The sequence below is a fragment of the Orcinus orca genome, chromosome 15 (assembly GCF_937001465.1).
Source record: "Orcinus orca chromosome 15, mOrcOrc1.1, whole genome shotgun sequence".
Lineage (NCBI taxonomy): Eukaryota > Metazoa > Chordata > Mammalia > Artiodactyla > Delphinidae > Orcinus > Orcinus orca.
In genome coordinates, this window is record NC_064573.1 from 81,434,617 (window position 1) to 81,458,761 (window position 24,145).

Sequence of the window (24,145 nt, forward strand, 5' to 3'; positions counted from 1 at the left end):
GTCCTATGTAGAGCGAAATTATTTTCCTGGGATGGAAGATATGTGAAAGAGAACCAGCCACACTTGGAGGAGGTATTGGCCTCTCCTTTATTTAGCTTAGAAAAATCATTCCTTTCCCCTGCCCCCTCGGGGGAAATGTTTGAGTCACCTGAAAACATATGTAGGCATTGTTGTTCTCCCTCCCACAAGGAAGGGCAAAGACTTCATTCAGCTGTGTGTTATGAAGAAAGTTGTATATTTAAGAACTTTTAAAAGGGAACAAAACTTTATTGGATATTGATTGTTCCTTGTAGAGAGGCAGGGCTGTGGCTGTGTTTCGGCCCATGCACTCGATGGGGACTTGTCCTCTGAGACCATCTGGAGGGCGCTCGTGGAGATGGCTGTGGGGAGGTGTGAGGAAAGGGCTGGCACCTGTTGTCTGTGAGCCCCTTTGGCCATATCTTCTTGCGGCTGGGGACACTCAGCACAAAGCACGTGTGGACAGCAAAGGGCCAGGCAGCATTAGAACGTGTTTGCCTGCCAGAACTTATTACAGAAAGGATTCTGTGTTTAAAATCTGAATATTGTACATAAGAAACCAAGAGGATTTTTTGCCTAAATGTGCCCAACTTGTATTGATGGGTGTGTGTGTGGGTCTGTCCTCAGATGAAGTCAGAGGGGGTGGGGGGTGAGGGTTGTTCCCTTTCAGCGGTCTGTCAGCGGTCTGTCACCCCAACGTCATTTCAAGAGCTGTGGGCCTCAGGTGGGGAGGGCATCTTACTCTCCTTACGGCTCCGGCAGCTGGTCAGGGCTCCGGCACTGGGGTGGCATTCAGCCCCGGATGGTGAGTGGGATACCTGACCCCTGAGTCTTTGGTAACCTTATTTTTTATAGTGAGTACTCTTCATAATTTTATTTTTCGCATCTTATTTTATAAGAAATTTAGGAATATCTTTGCATGGATCATTGTAAACAGAAGATTTATTTCTAATGTCTATAACATAGTGTGTTTACTAATAAGTACTTTAAATTGCTTCAAGAGCACTTAACCTACCTTTGTGTGTACTCGTGTGTGTGTGTGTGTGTGTGTGTGTATGTGTGTGTGTGTGGCAGCCATTTACCCCAGACACAGTGGCCACTTCTTCAACTCTTTGTTGGTAATTCCACCTGTGTAGTGGGCGGTTTGTAATATCGATATGTTCTCCAGGGCCTGAACTGATCCAGTAACAGAGAAGCGGTTTCCCCAGTTTAGTGTAATAAGTTAGGAGAAAATATGATTTTAGTATATGTTTTTTAAAAGTCCCAAACAGAGTGCACATAAACAGATACACACATGCGACTACCTGCAAGGGTTGGAGTCATTTGAATTCAGGAGGAAGTTATGAGAAATTATATAGGCTGTTTCTTCCAGCTTGCCTGAGACTTGGCACACACAGGGTGAATGTTTTCACGAGCACTGAATTAAATGGTGTTTTCAAGAGAAAGAAAAGAGTGGGTTGCGTTTTCTCCCCATTTATATCAGCTTTATAAACACTTTCCCCCCTGTAATTTCTAAAAAAATCTTGTTTCCCTTTTGTGAAGTTGAGTTGGGAGACTTCATCAAATACTTTTGCATTATGGAATACATCTCTGTGGAGATCTTTTCAATTTTGAAACTATCGGGGCATCAGTTATCAATGTGAAAGGTAGATCTTGTCTAGCAGGTAAGAATCTGGATATAATGAATAGTAACAAAACTATCATATGTTGTAATTTTAGCAGCATTTAGTTCCAGTAAAATTAAGGAATACAGCTTCTGTTATAAAGTTGCATAATTTGATATCCTAAGCACAATAGTAGAACATACAGAGAATTTTTGCATTTTTTATATGTGACATTCCTAATTTGAGAGTCTTTCAGCTAAATTACAGTTATTTTAGAAGCTGAGACAGGCAAATAAAGGAACTAATTCCTATAAACATAGATATCATCATGGACATTTTTAAAAAATTTTGTTCTACAGCCTTCCCCTAAGGTTTAGAAGGTATGTTTCTCTGCTTAGGGAAACACTGTTTGGATCTGGGCCAGGTGACTGAACGTTTCACGATGAGTGATGGTCCCATCAGCTTGCTGCCTCTGAGAACTGAGGCCAGCATCAGGGCCAGGGCCATCGTGGTGATAAGCACAGAAGCGCTTCCAGAATCTTTTGTCTCTTGTGTTTGATCTTTTCTCAACATTCTTGTTGGTTATTAGGCCTACCAGTTGTATTATATGACTCTGTTTCTTGAGTGCTATGCAAATGTAGTATTTACAGGAGCTGAGGGTGGTCCTGGGCCATGGGCTGGACACCTGGTTGGTACTTGGTACTCGCCCTGCCCTTCCCAAGCTGGGCATGCAGTGCCTCACTCCATCTGCTGGCATCGGCACTTCAAACAAGAGGAAATAGATTCTTGGGGCTTGGGATATACTAATCTCTGGTAGTGCTGTCCTGCCAGCAGGTGGAGAAAGGATGGCAGGCACCAGATGCATCAGTATTGGGGCCTGCTTTTTAAGAAGGAAACTCAGAATTCTTCACCTGTCCTTTGTAAACATTTGGAAAGAGTATTACTCCGACCAGTTGGGTCACCTTCTCCCTATCTGGCAGCTAACAGCTGGACGCCCCAGTTCTTGCCAGCCTGGGCATTGCCCAGATGGGACAGGACGCCTGTCTGACATCCTCTGGCCGTGCAAGGGCAGGCTTAAGGGTGTGCGGCTTGAGGTGGGGTACAGCTTCTGGCTCTTCTCTTGGTGCTTTCTAAGGACGGGGTGTGTCTCTAGAAAGGAGTGGTTGGCATAGGGGAAGGGTGGACTGTGTGACTCTCCTCTCTAGTACGTTTCAAATGATGGTGTGTTTTTTTTCTCCTGAGCTGTTTATTGCTCAACCTGAGCTTTCTGAAAGGAGCCTGCAGAGGACACGCTGCAGAGGAGGGTCTGATCTTTTCAGATAGAAAGTTGCAGAGTTGATCTTACATGTTTCAGAGGATTTGCCTCTTTTCCCACCCTATTCACTTGAAGAACAGAAAACCTCTGGAGTAATCTTATTTGAATCCCCAGGACCAATGTCAAGTCACTTGGGACAGGGAGACCAAGGAGAGGCTGCCATCTCTGTGCAGGGAGCCTGCAGTGAGCTTCAGGGGATGCTATGCTCCCAGGATTGGTGTGCTGGAGATGACAAGTGTCTTATCTTGGTCTCCTGAGCCCTACTGGAGTCTCCTATAGCTCCTCGTGGAGACCAGTAGTCAGTAGAATAATTGGGCTGGACCTGAGGCCAGCTCTCATGTGTTCCTGGTGGGGTTACTGTGATGGCCACTCAAGAGAGACCCCAGGGAGCCATTGTTACTGACTAGGAAATGGTTCTTTTTTTTTTTTTTTTTTAATGATTTTTGAATACCGCTTTTTTTTTTTAGACCATTCTCATAGTACTTTTTTAAAACTTAAGCCAGCATTGTCTTCCAGTGTTAAACGCACCCCTCACCTCTGCACTGAACTCCAGGTGTCAATCAATACAAAGGAACATCCATCCTGAGCCAATTACATTATGTGTAAATTCATGCTATTTTTTTATGCAATCTGATGAGTAGATAAGCTCAGACTTAAAATGCTTAAAAGCACGTTTATTTTAACAAGAATTGTTATGTATTAATACTGCAATTTTCAATAAAGATTGACTTGTGTTGCAAAAAAAAAAAGATTATGTGAAAAATCCCAACTGTAATCAGCAGTCACTTTTACTTTATAATCTAAGATTACTCTAGCTAGTGCACTGGATATATTCATTATCTTAATTGTGCTGATGGTTTCATGGGTATGTACATATGTCAAACTTATAAAATTGTATAATTTAAATATGTGCAGTTTACTGTATGTCAATTATGCCTCAGGAGAGCTGTTTTTAAAGAGATAAACTCAGGGCAAGAGTGTAAATGAAACAATTTTTTTCTCCAATCATTTTTCAGGATCAGCTTCTCTGGTTGGGCCTAAGGTTACACTACCAACTAGGCACTAACAAAAACTTTTATTTGTACATTTCTCTTAACTGACTTTGTTCAAAGACACAAACAAACCATTTAAATTCAAGATCTGTAAGGCCAGGACCATCTCATTACTATGGGATAAGTATTCACGAGAGCTGTAAATGTGTTTTGACTCTTAAGGAAATGTATTTTTAAGTTTCTTTCCAATGAGAATTTAGTGACTGGGTTTTTCTTTTCTACATAGAATTTAAGTCCCCCCAATTACACAAAGCTCCATTTTGGCAGAGACTTTGTCTGTTCACCCTCATAACAGAACACTGTTAAGCACACAACAGGCACTCAGTAAATACCTGTCAAAGAATGAATAAAATCCCACTTAAACTGTCACCACCTTTTCCTGGGACCATTTTGAACTGAGGAAGGTGGCAGCTCTATTCCTCCTGTTAACATGACAAGTCCATCTCCAGAGGCAGATACTGTCTTCCCCAAATTTTATTATTATTCATCTTCTTATATTTGTAAAAACAAGGTGGTGTGGCTTAGGAATCTCACTTCCAGGAAAAGACCTAAAATGGTGTGTTAAAGATTATGCATAGGATCCACAAACTGGAAGCAATCAGATGACAGCGGTTAAGGAAATCATCCCTAACTGAAGAAACAATCCATCGATTAAAAATTATCATTATGACAAGTCTGCAGTAACATGGAAAACATGTAGTGTGAATCAGGAATTGAAAAGTACCATCACTGACTATGCTTACAAATTAAAAACGTATACACAATTATCTGCTAGAATTTATACTCCATGAAGGCAGAATGTTTGGGTTTGTTCTGTTCACTAGACAGTGCCTGGTACGGAAGGTGTTTATTAACACTTGTTGAATGAATGAATGAAACTAAATATAAAACATACCTATGATAACATACCTGAAGGGAATGAACACACGTGGAAAATTATGTTCAGGTGGTGCAACTGTGGGTGTTTCCTCCACTTTCCCTCTATTTTCCAATTCTCCCTAAAGTTGTGATAAAACTTCCTCAGTTCAAAGGATGGTCACAGAAATCCCTCACCAGGCTCAGGCTGCTTCCTCCCGTCCTACAACTAAGGAAGCATCGGAATGGGAGTAGGTATGTGACCTAGCTTCAATTCTAAGAGGGCTATTTTGCAGCGTGTGTGGCTCCAGCCAAGGGTCCCTAGGGTACCGGATATTTAGGCTTTCCCTCCTGCAGCGAGAAGGCAGCGCTGCCCCCCATTGGAGCCTGCAGGAGAGAGGCTGCTCTTTCCCCTAAGCTGCCCCCAGCGCCTCGCCTCGCCCCACCCCGCCCCCAGCTCACTCCTAGACACCCACGGGGGTCGCTCATTACCCCTCCCGCCCCTGGGAGGGGTATCTCCTTCCCAAGGGGGAGGTCACTCTCTCCTTGAGGGCTCTATCTCCCCTGAGCGTCACCGGTCCTCCCTGGTCCTCCTCATGGGGTCATTCGTTCCTGAAGGAGAGGTCATCCCATCCCCGTAGAGCCCACCCCCCTTGAGGGGGGAGTCGCTCGTTCCACCAGTCCCTCTGGGGGGGAGGGTCATTATTCCCCCGTCCCTCTCCAGAGGGGGTCATTCGTTCCCAACGAGGTCACCCCCTCCCCCAGGCCCCATTCCCCCCGAGGAGGTCGCTCTCCCCCAGCCCTCCTGAGGCGGCGCGGCACTCGTACCCGAGGGGGAGGTCACGCCTTTCGCCCGGCCCAGTCCCCCGAGGGTCAGCACCGCCTCCTTCCGGGCCCTCCCCCACGAACCGCCACGCCGGGCGGGGCTCCAGTGCGGGGAAGCGGCGGCGGGTCAGGCTACCGGGTCCAGAGCGCGGAACCGGGCGGCGCGGCGGCGGCGGGGCGCTAGCCATGGCGGGCTGCTGCGCGGTGCTGGCGGCCTTCCTGTTCGAGTACGACACGCCGCGCATCGTGCTCATCCGCAGCCGTAAAGTGGGGCTCATGAACCGGGCGGTGCAGCTGCTCATCCTGGCCTACGTCATCGGGTGAGCGCGGCCGCGGGCGACGACCCTGAGGGGTCCCGGGGACAGGGTGTGATCCGACGGCCGGGAACTACCCCTTCTGGGTCCCGGCCACGCACCTGCTCATTCTGGCCTAGGTCCTCGGCCGAGCCCCGCGAGCGCCCTCCAGGTGGGGTCCAGGGGACAGCGACCCGAAGCCAGGGATACATCCCTACTCCCCCAACCCTCCACCCCCGACCCTAGCCACCAGAGGGACGGGCTCTGTGCCGACTCTGGGTCCAGAGGCTGCTTTGATGTTGTGTCTTGAAGGCAAAGCCTAGCTAGATCTTCATCCTCGCCATTCATGCTTCCTGTCCCTTCTGACTTGCTCCATGATGTCCTTTGGCTGGGGGTGGGAGGGCTTTGCCCTAAATGACTCACTCTTTGCTCTTCACTTCCCATTCTGATGATCTGCTGACAGAAACCAAGGTTTGGGATTTCCACTTGGTTCCTTTTGGGTCTGTGGCTTCCTGTCCTTTCCTTTGAGCATCATATGGTAACCCAAGATAATAGAGAGGTCACACTTTCAAAAATCACTTAAGTTCAGTTCCTTCCTTTTATGGGGTTGTTGGAGTTTTTGGTATAGGCACCTGCTTTAGACTTATCGTTCCCCATGCTGCCCTCTTTGCTTATATGTCCCTCCACCATCAGTCCTCACCTAGTGCTTAATTTTAATTGATGCACCCTTACAATGTAATAAAACTCGAGAGGAGGTGGAAATTGATTTACCAACTGGGCCCGCTTTCAAGGTTCACCTGGGGTGTTATGGTGTCTACAGCTGCTGAGCTGACAGATGTTACCTGCTGCATCGTGGGGGGGGGGGTTGTTTGTTTGTTTTTGTTTTTCTTAAAAGGCCTAATACAGTGTTCCCCAAACTGCACATAGAGCTATTTGAGAATCTTTAAAAAATACTGACTGCTGGCTCTCAGACCCAGACTTTCTGATTCAAGTGCTGTAGAGTATGACCAACTCCCCGGGTGATTCTAATGTGCAGCAAATTTTGGGAACCAGTGTCCTAGTGTTTCCCAAACCTACCTGAACATGAAGGACTCATCTGAGGAATTGTTTAAAGGTAACAGGACACCATCCCCACCCCCACCCCCACCCTGGGGTGGGACTTGGAATCTGTTAACACTGCCTAAGGGAATCCCCATGATCTGGCAGGTTTGGCTTCTACCATCTATCAGCGCAGCAGCAGTAGGTACTGACAGTAGTCAGTAAAAGGGCTTTCCAGGTATGAACTCTGCATCAGAACCACTTGGCCTACCCCCAGGTTTGGACTCTAAGTCACATTAAGTACCATCACAACCAACTCCTTGCCCCCCAGTGATTGTGATGCACCCTTAAACTTCGAGACCCACTACAAGCTGGTTAACTAAACTCATATTGCTGGGTTGGACCTGAAGCATTTGGAATCAGGAGCTGTCAGGCAGCTTTTTCCTTTTGGCTTTTGCTGCTCGTAGGAGAATCAGTTTACATCTACTTCAGGGTATCTGTAAAGTTCTAGACTGCATACAGTATATCTGCAGTATGGTAGCCAGGAGTCACATGAAACTGTTGAGCATTTGAAACACCCCTACTCCAAACTGAGATGTGCGATCACTGTACAATGCACGCCAGATTTCGAGGACATAGTACAAAAAACAACTAAATATCATATTAATACATCTTATATTGATAGCATTAACATATATTGGATATGTTGAGTTACATAAAACATATCATTAAAATTAATTTTACCTGTTACTTTTTAATTTTTAACATGGCTACGAGAAATGTTGAAATTACACGATTCGCGTTGTATTTCTGTTGGGCAGTGCAGCTTTATAGGATTCCTATGGAGTGCTGTCTGCCTTGATCATGAGGATTTTTTAAGCAGTAAATGCTTTGCTTTTATACATCTTGCTGTGATCAGATCTGACTCAGGATCTGAATTTAGGGCTTTTAAGAAAAATTTTTAAAAACCTCATCTCTTAACTTTCTGATTCGATTCATCTTGGTGAAATTGTGGTCTCTTTTCCAGTACTGATCAAAGGTAATCCTTCCTCAAAAAGAGACTGAACAGGACTTTCCTGGTGGTCCAGTGGTTAAGACTCTGCACTTCCAATGCAGGGGGCATGGGTTCAATCCCTGGTCGGGGAACTAAGATCCTGTGTGCTGCATGGCCAAAAAAAAAAAGAAAAGAGAGAGAGACTGAACACTTCTCAGTTATCTAATTGTATTATCAGTCACAGGATGAGGTAATAGTTATTTACATAGTGATTGAGATGAAACCATGTGTCTCTGACTTAGCAACTCACTATCCAGTCAGCCCTCTGTATCCTCAGGTTCTGCAGCCACAGATTCAACCAACCATAGATAAAAGATATTAAAAAAAAAATTCCAGAAAGTTCCAGAAAGCAAAATTGAATTTGTCACTTGCCAGCAACTATTTTTACATAGCATTTACATCGTATTTACAACTATTTACATGGCATTTACTTTGTATTAGATATTATAGGTAACCTAGAGATGATTTAAAGTATAGGGGTGGATGTGCATAGGTTACATGCAAATACTATGCCATTTTATATAAGGGTCTTGTGCATCCATGGTTTTTGGTATCCCCAGGGGTCCTGGAACCAATCCCCTATGGATACCAAGGGATGACTATACTTGGTGGTAAAGTAATAGTGACCCTGCTCTAAGCTTCTCTGTGTCTGACTAGAATTAAATGGAAGCTTATACTGCAGCTGAATTCCTAGAAACCCTGAAGAAGAGGACTTCTTAGGGAAAAAGCCCATCTCTAAGATGGGTAGTGAACTTGGAGACTACTCAGACAATAAGTAACCAAATAAGCAAATTTCTGAAGTCTCAGCACCTAGAGCTTATAAGGAGGGGAGAGGGATGCTAGTAGTATTTCTTGACTCTAGAAATTACAACAATAGTAGTCACTATTGATGTTTAACAACAGCTCTGATGGGGAGGAGTTCTGATTTGTAGTACTGGCCAATTTCCACGGTGTAAATGCTCCCATCGTGGCCAATTTCAGTCTGCTGATAATGGCTCACAAACATTGTTCCAAGCATTTGACATGCATTAACTCACGTAACCTCACAACAATCCTGTGAAGTCTTGTTATCATTCCCGTCGTATAGATGGGAAAAACAGGCACAGAGAGGTTAAGCAGCTTGGCCAAATTTATGCCTAGTGAGTGATGAACTGAGATAGGCTGGCTTCAGTCTGTTCCAGTGTCCTAACCACTATGCACCAATGCCTTCAGATTTTTTAATTATTCAGGCTGGTAGTGAAGTCTCCACTTCAGAGGAGAGAAACATACATGTGACCTGAATTCTTAGAGAAAAAGTAAGAAACTATTATACATTTACTTAAAAGATATGATTCTCCTTTCTAGAGGGCATATATAGTATAGAGGGCAAGAAAGGAGACTTCGAAAGCAAAAAGCTTGAGTTCAAATGCTGACTCTGCCATTCACTACCTGTGTGACCTTGGGCAAGTAACTTAACCTCTCTGAATTACAGTTTTCTCCTCTGTAAAATGGAGAAGAATAATGACACCTGCCTTATAAAGTGGTCAGTATTAAATTAGTTAATACACATAAAGAGCTTAGATCAGTACCTGGCACCTAAAGACCTTCAAATGGTAACTATCATTATCATAATTTCTATTATCTCATGGTAATTCTGCGGGTCATAGTGCATTGAAAGTGTTCAAATACCTAGTAATAAAGACAGCATTCGCTGAGCATTTTCTTTGTGCTGATCACTGCACTAAGTTACAAAGTCAAGCAGCTTTTGCAAAGTCACAACTAGTAAACATTCATACTTTCAGCCTCTGGCTACCAGAGGCTCCCTAGCATTAACTCAAATTCATGCAATCCTAATGGCAATTTAAGAGACCTGTTTTATTTTGTAGCTGGGTGTTTGTGTGGGAAAAGGGCTACCAGGAAATGGACTCTGTGGTCAGCTCTGTTACTGCCAAAGCCAAGGGTGTAACCACGACCAATACTTCTAAACTTGGATTCCGGATCTGGGATGTGGCCGATTATGTGATTCCAGCTCAGGTAAGCCTCCCACTGTGTCTCTGTCGAAAGCTCAAGCCTCTAGTTAGCTGCTTTCCCTTCACCTTTGCACTCTTGATTAGTGATTGGCATGCCCAGAGTTCTAACATCACCAATGCCCAGACTGATTGTTTTAGTCCAAGAAAGCAGTGCAGACAGACCTCTTTTTGGCTTAGGGTCTAACAGGTAATATTCAATCAGCTACGTTTCTTCAGCCCTAAAACATGGCTGGCTTAAACAGAGGAAGCTTTCCATATGGACATCTGAGTCTGTCACCGGACTTGAAAAGTAGAAAAGCACATGTTTTAAATCCTGGGAAAAATGCAGGTGGAACTATCACCTTTCCACATTTTGTGGTTTGCTTTACTGTTGTAAACCCACAAGGTAAATCTTTTCAGACAGCGTACAAACTTTAACAGCCCGTAGAGACCCAAAGCCAAAGAAGGAGGAAACAGCCATACCCATATAGGATTCCATCGGGAACACAGGGAAGGGAAGAAACTGTTTGATGCAGCATCCTAGTCTCCCATCTGTTAATCCACAAAGCTCCAAGTTAAATATTGACTCTCTTTAACCATGATAATGGCTCTAATCCACAGTCAAACCCCACATACCCCTCCAGATGGCCCACGTGCTAGGGTGACTGGGGTGGCCACATGCAGATAAGCTGCCAGCTCTTGGCTCAGAGCAAGGACTTCAGAAACTCTCTCTTCAAGTGTGTTCATTTCCCCTCTGCCTTCTCAAGAGAAGGTTCTTGTGGGGTGCCCAGAGAGAAATCAGAGCTAATAAGCCATAAAGGTCAAATGGAACAGGGGATTCATAGTTTGCTGGAGGAAGCTGGTGCTGTTGGCATGCACCTGTCTCTACAGAGAGACCTCTGCTTCCTACGAAGCCACGGCCTCGTCCTGGCAGGCTCGGAATATCACACTCCGTCTGTTTACTGGACCCACAGAAGGGTACGGCCCCCTGCTTCTGCCCCTCAGTGGAAAGGAGCACACAGCAGCTCTGCCTTCCATCTCGGATCGGAGCCGGGGGCCGTGTGAGTCCCACACGGCTCTCCATGAGCTTTCACGATATCCTGCTCCTCCAAAGATGGAACACAAACATGTATTTGCACCGCATCTACTCGGCTCATCTCCAGACTGAAATTTCCCTAAACTTAAAATAGATAAGAAATAGGAAACAAAAAGTAAACCACACTGACTTGTTCAGGTCTAACTCCGGAGAGACGCAGGAACAGCCTTCTGTAAACACCAAGCAAGCAGTGTGTCTACATATGGAACACGGGAGCCTGCTGGGGCGCCTGACCCGGGCCTCCTGCCACATTCTCACGCCCCCTCCTGCGGCCATTTCCTCATTTCCCAACATGCTTTGTTCCAGGTCTGTCTTTGAAAGATGCCAACTATTCCCAGAGCGTCTACCACCTTATCAGACCTGGGAGTGGAGATATCTACAGACCCTTTGGTCCCTGAGTTTCCCTGATGGCTCCCAGCACTGACTGCTCTTCTCAGGAGTATGAAATGTTCAGAGCATTTCATTTTAGAGCACCAGCGCCCAATAAGGAGGAGGTCCAACTAGGATATGCAGGGTCTTTGTCTTTTTCCTTATACTGGGAGGTCACTGTTAGCAATTCTTCAGTCTCATCCCCAAGTGAATTGCTCTCCAGAAACCTTAAATCAACCATTTGGCACCTTCACACTTAGGAGGAGAAAACAGAACCTTCTCAAAAGGAGAAGTGTCAGGCTTCCCTGGTAGTGCAGTGGTTAAGAATCCGTCTGCCAATGCACCAGGGTTCAAGCCCTGGTCCGGGAAGATCCCACATGCCGCAGAGCAACTAAGCCCGTGCGCCACAACTACTGAGCCTGCGCTCTAGAGCCTGCGAGCCACAACTACTGAAGCCCGCGCGCCTAGAGCCCATGCTCCACAACAAGAGAAGCTACTGCAGTGAGAAGCCCGTGCACCGCAGCCAAGAGTAGCCCCTGCTCGCCGCAACTAGAGAAAGCCCACGCGCAGCAACGAAGACCCAACACAAACAAAAATAAAATAAAGAAAAAAAAAGGAGACGTGTCAATGGCGAGCCCTGATTGGGCCTTCTGTATAGAATGTTTTATGTATTTATTTTAGTTCCTGTTAGGAAAGAGAACCAGCCTAACTTGAGACCTCTGAGGTCTTGTGTTTCTGCGCCTGTGAGGTAATCCAGTTGGCAGAGGATATACTGAGCACTTATTGACTCTTTTCCCTCAAGTCAAGCTTTATTAAGGAACCATTTCAGGGTATAGACATGTTTTTTTAACCTGAGGTGAAATTCATGTATCACAGTATTAACCAGTTCAGAATGAAAACTTCAGTGGCATCTAGCACATTCACGATGTTGTGTACCATCACGTCAGTCTAGTTCCAGAACATTTTCATCAGTCTAAAAGGAAAGCCCCCACTCATTAAGCTATCATCCCCTTGTCCACCTTCTCCCTCACCCCCTCACAACCACTAATCTACTTTCTGTTCCTGGATTTGCCTATCCTGTACATTTCACATCAATGGGATCATACACTACGTGGCCTTTTGTGTCTGGCTTCTTGGACCCAGCATCATGTGTTTGAGGTTCATCCACATTGTAGCCAGGTCTGTGCTTCATTCCTTTTTATGGCTGAGTCATATTCCCTTACGGGTATGGACCACAATTTGTTTATCCATCCATCCGTTGATAGACACTGAGTTGTTTCCACCTTTAGGCTATTGTGAATGGTGCTGCTGTGAACATGTGTGCAAGTATTGGAGCCCCTGTTTTCAGTTAGGTTATAACTCTCATCGGTGAGAATGGGAGACCCTAAGATCAGTGTTTTTAACTGTTTTCTGCATGGCACAGGGGGGAAGTGAAGGCACTGTCCTAGTAAAGGGTCTTCCCTGTGGCTCTGCCTGGCTCCTCTGCAGGTAGTATGCAGCACTCTCTCCCCTCTGCCTGCTTTACAGGAGGAAAACTCCCTCTTCATCATGACCAACATGATCGTCACCATGAACCAGACCCAGGGCCTCTGTCCTGAGGTAGGCAGCTTCTTGGGGAAGAGCCTCGGGTCTCATACCCACCTCTCTGTGCCTGTCCCACTGTGGGTGGGACCAGGCCATGTGCAACCTGTTTTCACTGGTTCTTCTTTTTCCAGATTCCAGATGAGACCACCGTGTGTGAATCCGATGCCAACTGTACTGCTGGCTCTGCAAGCACCCACAGCAATGGTACAAACCTGTGGCTGTGACTCCACAGTAGATGCTTAGCCTGGGGAGGGTAGCCCCCGACCAAACTGCCTCCCCCGTGGGCCCCCTCTCAGAGGGAAATCTCCAGGATGGAGAAATCCCCCACACGAGCCTGGGAGAGCCTGGTGTCCAGACTGGGGTCCTGGGGCCCCCTCGACATTTATCTCTGTCATCTGCACCCCAGAAGCCATCCCAGATCTTGCCCTGTCCTGTGGCTCTGCACCACCCCAGCCCTGCAGTTGGCAAAGCAGTGATGTGGCTAGGACTTAGACAACTCTTTTCCTCCAATTTGAATTTCTGGATCCTGTCTAAATCCCAGAATTAGACTAGCTCAAGATTGATTGCATAGGATACATGGTGGAGTTTCTACTCTGCCTCACAAAGTAGAAAGTAGGAGACCCCCATAGACCTGGGTGCCCCTCGCCCCTGTAGGAGTTGCGACAGGAAGGTGCGTGCCGTTCAATGAGACCGTGAACACATGCGAGGTGGCAGCCTGGTGCCCGGTGGAGGATAACGCACAAGTGCCAACGTGAGTCCTGCCAAAGGGACAGAAGTGTCCTAAATGCTGGGTCTCGGGCCTGAGAGAGGTGGCAGGGGAGTTGTGGCTTTGTACTCTTGGTGTCAGCCTGTAGCGTGAGGCTTCCCTGGGCTGGTGGTTCTCAACCACAAGGCAGCAGCCCTCAGTAGCTAGTGGGCCACGGTGTTTTTCACTCAGGATAAGAGTGCAGATGACTTATTGCTAGTTAGGCCTCTGTCAGTTGCAAGTAACTGACAGGAAACAGTTCTCAGGGCCTTAAACGGGTGTGTACACACACACACACACACACACATGCACAGTGGGGGCGGTTTGTTGTTCAACTAACCACAGAGATCCCAGCATGGCTAGACCTGGGGCTCGAAGGACAGCATCCGAGTCGCCACCTCTTGGCTCTGCTTCCCTCCGTGGTGGCTTCGTTTGCAGGACCCATGGCATAGTCCCTAGTCCCCCTGCCCAGCTGTCCGTAAAGATTCTAGACCTGTCCATCTTCACAGCTTCAGCCACATCTGTCAACCCATCCAACCCATCACTGTGGCTGGGGGATGGACTTTGCTTCTGGCTCAGGCCTGGGTCATGTGCCTTCCTAGCTCAGCGGGGAGTCAAACCCACCCGAATGACACAGGTTGAGAGTGGGGGAGGCGTGGCTTTTAAAGGAAGTGTGGGGTTCTGTTACCAGAAAAAAGGTACAGATGCTGGGCAGGAAAATTATTAATGTCCGTTAAAGTGTGTTTTATAAACTAGAGCAGGTTCAAGGTTGCCTAGAATAACATTCTTTCGAACTTCGATCAGCTGTGCTGTGAGTGGGTGGAGTCAGAAGTAAGCTCTCGGAACTGCTGGCAACCTGGGGCCTTTCTCAGCGTTCAGACTGAGGCCTAGATAAGCCTAGGGGAGCAGGTAACCATGTGATCCTCACCCTGGGTGTGTCGCAACACAAGAGAATGGTGAGGACTGCGGATTGCTGAGGGCAACAGCTCCAGCAAGGGAGGGAAATACTAGAAGACGAGGAATCCTAGCATTCTGGAGCTGGAAGGGACTTTATGGAGCCGGTGGCCATGTGTGGCTACTGAGCACTTGAAATGCAGCTGGGTCCAAAATGAGCTCTCAGCGCAAAATACACTCCAGGTTCTGAAGGCTTATTATTAAAAAAAAAAAAATGTAGTATCTCATTAATAACATTCTATGTTGTTTACATGTTGGAGTAACATTATAGATATATTGGCTTATTACAGAAAAGCTCATTTCACTTGTTTCTTTTTACTTTATTTTTGGCCGCGAAGCATGTGGGATCTTAGTTCCCTGACCAGGGATGGAACCAGCGCCCCCTGCAGTGGAAGTGCAGAGTCCTAACCACAGGACCGCCAGGGAATTCCCTCTTTTTACTTTTTAATGTAGCTACTAGGAAATTTTAAATTACAGTGTGGTTTGTGCCTCACAGTATATTTTCACCGGACAGTGCTGTTATGTATTTTTTTTTTAATGGAGTGTAATTGCTTTACAATGTTGTGTTAGTTTCTCCTGTACAATGAAGTGAATCAGCTATATGTATGCCTATATCAGCGCTGTTATAGATCTAATCCAGTGTAGGATGATTTTTAAGTGTACACTGATACAAAAAATTTCAGCACTGAGTCACATGGAGAGAAAGGTCTTCCCAACTCCACTCTTATTCAGCCCCTAGCTGATATCAAGGAGGAGATTCTGGTCTGGAGTGTGTTCAATACCTCTCTGTCCCTCACTGATTTCCATTTCTCACAGAGAACGAGCCCCAGGCTCAACACCTTGGGCTGACAAAAACATGTCAGCTCATAATGACATTGTTCTTAGTTATATTTATTTGAACGATGACCTCTAACTTGTGGCAAACGATATTTTTTATGGTCATGATGGAAAGTTTTACTTCAAAATGAATGTCAGTAAAAAAAAAAAAAAAAAAAGTGAGTTGATCCTAAAGGTGGAAACAACCCAAATGTCCATCAACAGATTGTGGTGAACACACACAATGGAATGTTATTGAGCCATAAAAAGGAATGAATAAAAAGCTCTGACACAGGCTACCACAGGGATGAACCTCGAAAGCATGCTAAGTGCAAGAAGCCAGACACAAAAAAGTCACATACTGTCTGATCCCATTCATATGAAATGTCCAGAATAGACAAATCCATAGAGGAAGAAAGAAAGTAGGCTGGTGGTTCCCGAAGGCTGAGGGGAGGGGAGAATGACTAGTAGCTGCTTGACGAACAAGCAGTTTCCTTTCGGGGTGATAAAGATGTTCTTGAACTAGACAGAGGTGATGGTTGTATAACACTGGAATGTGCTTCATGCCACTGAATTGTATACTTTATGAATCTTTTTTTTCTTTTTTCTTTTTTTTTTTTTGCAGTACGCGGGCCTCTCACTGTTGTGGCCTCTCCCGCCGCAGAGCACAGGCTCCGGACGCGCAGGCCCAGCGGCCATGGCTCACGGGCCCAGCCGCTCCGCGGCACGCGGGACCCTCCTGGACCGGGACACGAACCGGCATCCCCTGCGTCAGCAGGCGGACCCCCAACCACTGCGCCACCAGGGAAGCCCTGAATTGTATACTTTAAAATGGTTAATTTTATGTTCTCTGAATTTCACCTCAATTTTTTTTTAAAGGAGGGTTAATCTTAAAGACAAGTATTGTACATGAGGCACACAGCGGTATAGGGAGTGACAGAAGTTTGAGAAACGTTGATACAGTCCATCCCCTTGATACAGGGACGAGGGAATTCAAAGCCCCAAAAGAAGTGCCTCGGTCAAGGTCTTTATCAGCGGTAGCGGCAGGCTCAGCTCCCCAGGTTGTGTGGCCTCATCACTGGCCCTGCTCCTTTCTCAGGGTGGGGAAGACTGCTGAGGCTTTTTATAGCTTCAAAGATTCCACCTGGGGGGCTTCCCTGGAGGTCCAGTGGTCAAGACTCCACGCTTCCACTGCAGGGGGCACGGGTTTGATCCCTGGTGGGGGAACTAAGATCCTGCCTGCCATGTGGTGCAGCCAAACAAACAAACAAAAAGCTTCCACCTGGGTCAGGGCCCCCCCCACCACTGAGGAGTCAGTCTACAGTGCCAGATCCTCCTGAAGAAACCCTCCAAAGCAGTGGGGTCCCCTTGGGAAATTCAACTCCTACAGTCAGCAGGAGCTGACGTGGCACTTCCAAGGTGTGGTGCAACAGCAGACATGCACTTTTTGTGTCAAGCCTGTAGGTGAATTCACCTTTGCTTTTGCTTCTTAAACCAGATCTGTTGAGCATTCCCAAGAATACCTGAGGGAGGTAAGCCCTGAAACCCAGCACCTGCCGGATGAGTGATTTCTAGTGAGGCCACGAGGCACCACCCCTCCCGCCCTTCGTTAGCTATTCTTAAATTCCCACTGCCTTGAGGAGGAGGCCCTGCCCTTCCATGACTGGAAGAAATCAGAAGCCTTGGTTTGCAGTCTCCTCTCTTGACCTGGTGTTTATGCAGAGGAAAGTAGAAAAGACGAGATATGTTTTACTTTCTTCTTGGCAAAGTGACATCGTAAGACACATGGGTATGCGACTTAAAAATATTACCTAGGGGGCTTCCCTGGTGGCGCAGTGGTTGAGAGTCCGCCTGCCAATGCAGGGGACACGGGTTCGTGCCCCGGTCCGGGAAGATCCCACATGCCGCGGAGCGGCTGGGCCCGTGAGCCATGGCCGCTGAGCCTGCGCGTCCGGAGCCTGTGCTCCGCAACGGGAGAGGCCACGACAGTGAGAGGCCCGTGTACCGCAAAAAAAAAAATATTACCTAGGTGTATTAGGAGTGTACATATGTTTGTACTTTTGTTAACAATACGTTGTAATTTTTTTCAGGCCTGCTTTTTTAAAGGCTGCAGAAAACTTCACTCTTTTGATTAAGAACAACATCTGGTATCCCAAATTTAATTTCAGCAAGTAAGTGGCGGCCAGCTGTGTGAATTCGCCAGTGTCTTGGGGAAACTTGTGGCTCTTCTTTGAGGTTGTCCTTGCTCCTATTTTCTGCTTCCTCCCAACTTTAGGAGGAATATCCTTCCCAACATCACCACTACCTACCTCAAGACGTGCATTTATGACGCTAAAACAGATCCCTTCTGCCCCATATTCCGACTTGGCAAAATAGTGGAGAACGCAGGGCACAACTTCCAGGACATGGCTGTCGAGGTAGGTGTAGGTCCTGGCTTTTCTAACACAGTCTTTGACACATCTCCTTCTAGAATGGGCTCTGAGGAAAGCTCGCTCTGTCTGTTCGCAACCCACAGGGAGGCATCATGGGCATCCAGATCAAATGGGACTGCAACCTGGACAGAGCCGCCTCCCTCTGCTTGCCCAGGTATTCCTTCCGCCGCCTGGACACCCGGGACGTGGACCACAACGTGTCCCCAGGCTACAATTTCAGGTGGGTGTGAGCTTGGGCCCCATTCCTCATGTGCTGGGGGTGATGGTAGTTGCATCACTCCCCAGTGGGGGCCTCCACGCCCACCCAAGACCAGCACTCAGGCGGCACCCCAAGGGCAGGTGGGGAGGCGTGTGCCAGGGAGAGTGGTCCAAGCAGGGCCTTGCCCCTGTGGCATCCCGACCTGTGAGCGCCCTCCTCGCCTTTTCTTGCCTCAAGAACGACTGTCTGCTTTAGCTTTCCTGGGCCAGCCAGCCTCAGCCAGGACCCTGCTGGGGTCTTTTTCATTTTTTTTTTTTTGGCTGTGCACTTGTGGGATCTTAATTCCCCGACCAGGGATTGAACCCAGGCCTCCTGCAGCGGAAGCATGGAGTCCTTACCACTGGACCGCCAGGGAAGTCCCTCTGCTCACTAATTTTGAGGAGTGGATGAGCCTGTGGTCCTCCAGTCCAAAGGCCTCTGGGGCCTGATCCATGAATTGGTTTCTCGGTTGATCTGGCCCCCAGAATCTCCCAAGGTGCAGGGGATACAAGTTTTAGCCTCAGGAAAGGCCTCTGCTGGTATTTCCCCGCTAGAAGTGCTGTGTATTGGTTTCCTGGGGCTGCCGTAACAAATGACCACAAACTGGGTGGCTTGAAACAGCAGGAATCTGTTGTCTCACAGTTCTGGAGGCTGGAAGCCCAGAATCAGTGTGTCAGCAGGCCAGGCTCCTTCCTTGCCTCTTCCAGCTTCTGGTGGCTCCTGACAATCCTTGGTGGTCCTTGGTTCATAGGTACATTACTCAGTCTCTGCCTCTGTCGTCACATGGCCTTCTCCCATCTGTGCCTGTGTCTCTTTGTCCTTTGTCTCTCTTCTTTTACGGACACCAGTCATATTGGATTTGAGGTCCACCCTAATCCAGTATGACTGCATCTTAACTAATTACATCTGTAAAGACCCTATTTCCAAGTAGGGTCAGTGGTGCTCTTTTGCTGCTCTTGTCTCCCTCTAGTGGTGATGTGTGGAATCAAATGCACAGAGCATCTGCTGTCCTCGTGAACCATCTGGCTCACTGATAGAAGGGCAGATCCTTGCATTTTTCCCTAGTAAGGGAGTCAGATTTGCATTGCTCCATCTCTACGGTTACACAGTTTCTTGTAGAAACCACTGTGGAAAACTTCAATCTTGGGTTGGAACCCCAGAACAGAGAAGCCGATGGGACCCTCACAAGGACACCCATCCCCCTGACCTCCACCAGCATCAGGCCCCACCTGAGTTCCCCGGGCCTGGACCACGGCATGAAGTTGTGGGCCAGACAGATCTCAGGCCACAGCTTAGGCTCCTGGTGGATCCCCTGTATAACACGGGCAGCAAATGGTATCAGTCTCAGTGGTTCTCCCCCCAGCATGCCCCTTCGTGTTCTATTTTTGCATGTGGGATCTTAGCTCCCCGACCAGGGGTTGAACCTGTGCCCCCTGCAGTGGAAGCACAGAGTCCTAACCACTGGACTGCCAGGGAATTCCCCCTCCTGGTGGTCCTTTATAAATGGTTTTATTGAGATATAGTTCACATACTACACAGTTCACCCATTTAAAGTGTAGAATTCAGTTGTTTTTAGTATATTCACAGAGTTGTGCAACTGTTACCACAGTCAATTTCAGAACATTTGCATCACCTCAGAAAGAAACCCCAGACCCTTTAGCTGTATCCCTCTATCCCTTCAGCTACGTCAACCCCTGGCAACCACTAATCTACCTAATTTGCCGATTCTTGACTTTCATAGGAATGGACTCATACGATATGTGGCCTTCTGCGACTGGCTTCTTTCACCTAGCTTCATGGTTTTTTCCAGGTTCATCCATGTTGTGGCATTTATCAGTACTTCTCTTTATGGCTAAATAATATTCCATGGTGTGGGTATAACACTTTTTGTTTATCCACTCATCCAATTGATGGATCAATGGTTCTTTAATACAAAAAATGTCCAGTGCTGAGATGCTCGGTCCCCCCACCCACAAAGCAGACTTGGCCATCACTGCTGGCTGGCCACCTTCTGTTAGTGGCCAGGGTCTCCTTGAGAGAGGCGGGGCTCAGCTGTATCAGGAAGGACTTTCAGAGGAGGAAGTTCCGTTTTAAGTCGTAGGAAGTGAGGGTGATGACAGAGGAGGGATCTCTCCGTGCACCCTTGTGCCAGCATTCCAGACGCTCTGCCCTGCGGGCCCCAGCGCCCTCCTCCTCAACAGGCCAGCCCTCCTTCTGCGTGGCTCACATGAGCCTGGAGAAGCCCCGAGGTGCTCGAGTGTGGTTCGTTCGGTAGGCAGAGCGAGCCCTAAGCCATTGCCAACTCCGCCAGGGCCTCGGGAGTTCACTCTGACGTCCCTCAGCAGGACCCAGAGGCTGTCTCAGGCCTCCCTGTGCCTTTTCCCTCTAACCTGGCCTTCTTTACCAGGTTTGCCAAGTACTACAACGACCTGACCGGCACCGAGCGCCGCACGCTCATCAAAGCCTATGGCATCCGATTCGACATCATCGTGTTTGGAAAGGTAGCCTGGCCGCCGGCTCCCCTCGTTCAGAGCCCACTGGTCCTCTTCTGGGCTGGCCAGGGGCAAGGGGCCCTCTCCCCACCCCTATCACAACTTCTTTTTCTCCCATCATCTGCAGGCTGGGAAATTTAACATCATCCCCACCATGATCAACATTGGCTCTGGCTTGGCGCTCTTAGGGGTGGTGAGTGGCTCACTTAGACCTCTCTGGCCACCCGCCTGGGACTGTGACCCCCCCCAGCACTGCAAGTTGAGACCCTCTGCTGGCATCCTGGTTCTTCCCCTTGACCCCAGACTTGTTTCTAGGCTCGACCCTCCAGGCTTATTTCCCTTCCCCATCCCCACCTGCTTTCTCCTGCCCTTCTCCAAGACAGCGCTCCTCGGGCCCTAAGCTTTTCCCCCCGGAGAGATGGAGGAGCCCTTCATTTCCTTGGAAGATCCCAGGCTTTGTGGGAAGGGGCGCACACAGAATAATAGGGCCACAGCATCCTGCCTCATTCTTTCTTGCCCTGTGCTGCATTCAGGCAACAGTGCTGTGTGATGTCATTGTCCTCTACTGCATGAAGAAAAGATACTACTATCGGGAGAAGAAATATAAATATGTGGAAGACTATGAGCGGGTAGGTCGCCTCCTGAGCTCCCAGCTGGCAGGAAGGCCCAAGCGGCCTACCTCACCTGCCTCTTGTCCCAGCGGTGAGAACCCCTAGGTCATCTAGGTGTGTTGTCCACTCGCGCAGTCACATGCGACTCTTGTCATCTGCTCCATTTCTAGACCACCTATACTAGCCTTTACTTCATACTTTTCTTCAAATGGACTCACTCTTTAAAATCTAGCCTTCATTTTAATCAGTGATGTCTCAGGTTAGTTATGATAATGGATATCATGCCAAAACCTCTGTCCACACTCTACTTCAATTCGCCTTGAAGAGAAAGAGGGGTTGGGGACCCCTAGGACCTACCTGAATACGCTCAGTTGTGAAGGGCTGTCCAGACGTCCTCAGGGAAAGTCCCCGATTCCCACCTGCCCGAAATGGTCCAGGCTTGCCTGCGGGCAGCACAGGGCGGTGCACATGTATCCATAAGCATATCAACTGACGATAAGCATATTGTTCTTTGCAGGGTCTTGGCAGTGAGACGGACCAGTGATGCCCACCCCACACCTGGGCTCTCCTTGGCCCTCATCAGAGCACAGCAAGGAGGGAGAAAAGGCTGCCTGCCATGTCACCCCAGAGGAAGTTCCAGATTCTGAGTCAGTCTCCACAAGTACTGCAGGGTTGCCCAGCTGCTCCCATGTCTGGTGTGTAGGGTTTGCGTAGTAAACCACTATGCACGTTGGTCACCTCCTGTCTGTGGCTGGGTCACCTCTGCCGTTCCTTCTCTTTGGGGTCACTGGGGCAAGCTCTGGCCCGAGGGCAGTGAAGTGGCTGTGGCTACAGGGCCGAGGACTTCTCCAGGGCCGGGTCTCCTCAGAAGCTTCCATCTCCAGCCCCCTTCGAGACAGGCCCAGTCCTCCAAGGCCCGGCAGCTCCACTCAAGCACTGTATAAGGAAGGCGGGACACCTGGCTGTGCTTGTAGCTCTTCGGCACTTCCAGGCTGCTGTTCCCCTCCCCCCACCCGAGGCTTCAACCATGAGGCGGAGCTAGTGTTTTTCCTTTGAGAAGAGCTACATTGAGATGACTGAGGACCAAACATTAAAACAAATGATTTTCTTAATCTCTGTGTGGTTTCACAGTGTGAGCTAGAACTTTCCTTCCTTCCCCTTTACTTGGACCAGTAAATCCATTTGTTTTCCCAGCTCACTGTGCTCCTGAAACAGTCTATTGCTGGAGCTTAGGGTTTTTTTTTTTTCAACTTTAACCTTCTCTTAAAACCTAAGAAGTGTGATCTTTGTTAGCTTGTGTTCCTATAGAGTTTACGAGATTTTTTTTCTGTGGTGTACTGTTTGTCTTACCGGTGCTTACATTTTACATACAAGTGTGGGTCTACACTACAGGGAACAGTTTTAGGTGACATGAAGGTGGCTTATCCTCCCTCCTCCTCATTTGCCTTCCAGAGACCTCCAACCAAAAGCAGCACCCCCTACACCTACCTTGCCACCGATTTGAAATGTTAATGAAGCTATTTCTAGCTTGCCTTCACACCGACTTTATTCTGCATCAGGTGTTCAGGATCTCCCTAAAGAAAGCAGCCTGCCCCTCCTCCTCGTTAGGAATTCATTTCCAACTGCTGAGGGAACGTTTATTTTAGAAGTGCTCTGCTTCTGCAGGATAAATGGCCAACCTGGGCTTTTCTTGCTCTGGGGAAAAAAGAAAAAAGTTTACAGACCCCTTTGAAGAAGTTCTGGTTCAAGCTACCTTTCTGAAAAATGCCTGCTTGAACACACCAGTCACATGGAGCTGGAATTTTTAGGAAAGGCTTATGATCTTGCAGGCTAAGGAGTGATGGTTACTGGAGTGAGGAAGACTCCTTTCAGCCTCCCTTTTCTAAAATGGAATGCTACAGCCAGGTGGGATGAGGGTTGGGGGCGGCACTGTCCTTTAACTCACCAGAATCATCTTGCTTTCTGCTACAGCCCCACTTGTCGGCACTCCTTGGCACTGCCTCTTAAGTAGAGTTCCTTCAGCCTTGCATCCATGGATGACCTTCTAGGAGATTCTGAAACCCCTAAAACTGTGCAAAGTGATGCACCTGTGTGCATTTCTGCTCGCCTTCATCAGATTCTCAGTGGGGTCTTTGAATAGGAACACCTGCTCTTGTCTCTGGAAGGCCCGTATTTCAATGTTGTATTTCTGCAGTCATGGAACAGGAATCTTTCAGATTTCATCTACTGTCGCTTGATAACAGAAAACTGAAGTCCAAAGCTAGTAAAGCAATCCTGTGGGCTAGGTTCACATTTAGAATACAGGGAGCCCTCAGCCCGCAGTCTAGAGAAAGCAACCGTTCTAAAATAGTCTCCAGAGGCCATGAAAACCGGCAACCATCAAGGCTCTGCAGAACACTGAATCTGCTGACAAATTCAGCCTACTTTCTGAGCCTCAGTTTACAGATGATGATCCATAAAATGGGGTTAATAACCTACCTCACGGGTGAAGTGTCACGTTGCATGCCTACCCACGGGACGTATTCAATGTGTGATTCAAACTGCTACCGTAGCTGCTTGCCTGTTTGGTCTCCGTCAGAAGAACCTATCTGCCAGTGACCTGCCTGGCAGAGCAGTGCTTTGCAAGCTTCAGCCTACAGGTGAGTCACCTGGGGATCTTGTTTAAATGGGGCCTGGGAATATGAATTTCTAACCCAGTCCCAGGTGATGCTGACACTGCTGATCCGGGGACCACACTCTGAGTAGCGAGGTACCAGGACATGCTTA

General features: G+C 47.8%; 1 protein-coding gene and 1 long non-coding RNA gene across 3 annotated transcripts; one reads left to right on the plus strand and one right to left on the minus strand.

Annotated features, from left to right (window-relative positions):
* Positions 1 to 246: 246 nt before the first annotated feature.
* On the minus strand, positions 247 to 5,807 carry LOC117203996 (uncharacterized). The gene is made up of 2 exons (XR_004486994.2): positions 5,673 to 5,807; positions 247 to 4,987 (listed from the first exon to the last, which is right to left on the minus strand). It is a non-coding gene; the product is annotated as an uncharacterized LOC117203996 (long non-coding RNA).
* P2RX4 (purinergic receptor P2X 4) lies at positions 5,705 to 22,491 on the plus strand. 2 transcript variants are annotated; one of them, XM_004276721.4, is made up of 12 exons: positions 5,705 to 5,989; positions 9,920 to 10,067; positions 13,035 to 13,106; positions 13,223 to 13,295; positions 13,746 to 13,842; positions 17,697 to 17,777; positions 17,882 to 18,023; positions 18,122 to 18,258; positions 20,684 to 20,777; positions 20,896 to 20,961; positions 21,302 to 21,397; positions 21,897 to 22,491. In XM_004276721.4, exons 1-12 carry the CDS (start codon positions 5,856 to 5,858, stop codon positions 21,921 to 21,923), a joined length of 1,167 nt encoding a protein of 388 aa, XP_004276769.1. In that variant the 5' UTR covers positions 5,705 to 5,855; the 3' UTR covers positions 21,924 to 22,491. The 2 variants fall into 2 exon arrangements, with proteins under 2 accessions (XP_004276769.1, XP_049554415.1); XM_049698458.1 differs by lacking the exon at positions 5,705 to 5,989 and adding an exon at positions 6,148 to 7,076.
* Positions 22,492 to 24,145: the final 1,654 nt, after the last annotated feature.

Coding starts and splice junctions, on each gene's coding strand:
- P2RX4 (XM_004276721.4), top strand. CDS start 5,856: ATGGCGGGCTGCTGCGCGGTGCTGGCGGCCTTCCTGTTCGAGTACGAC. Junction 13,843..17,696: donor GATAACGCACAAGTGCCAAC/GTGAGTCCTGCC, acceptor AATTTTTTTCAG/GCCTGCTTTTTTAAAGGCTG. Junction 21,398..21,896: donor ATGTGGAAGACTATGAGCGG/GTAGGTCGCCTC, acceptor TGTTCTTTGCAG/GGTCTTGGCAGTGAGACGGA.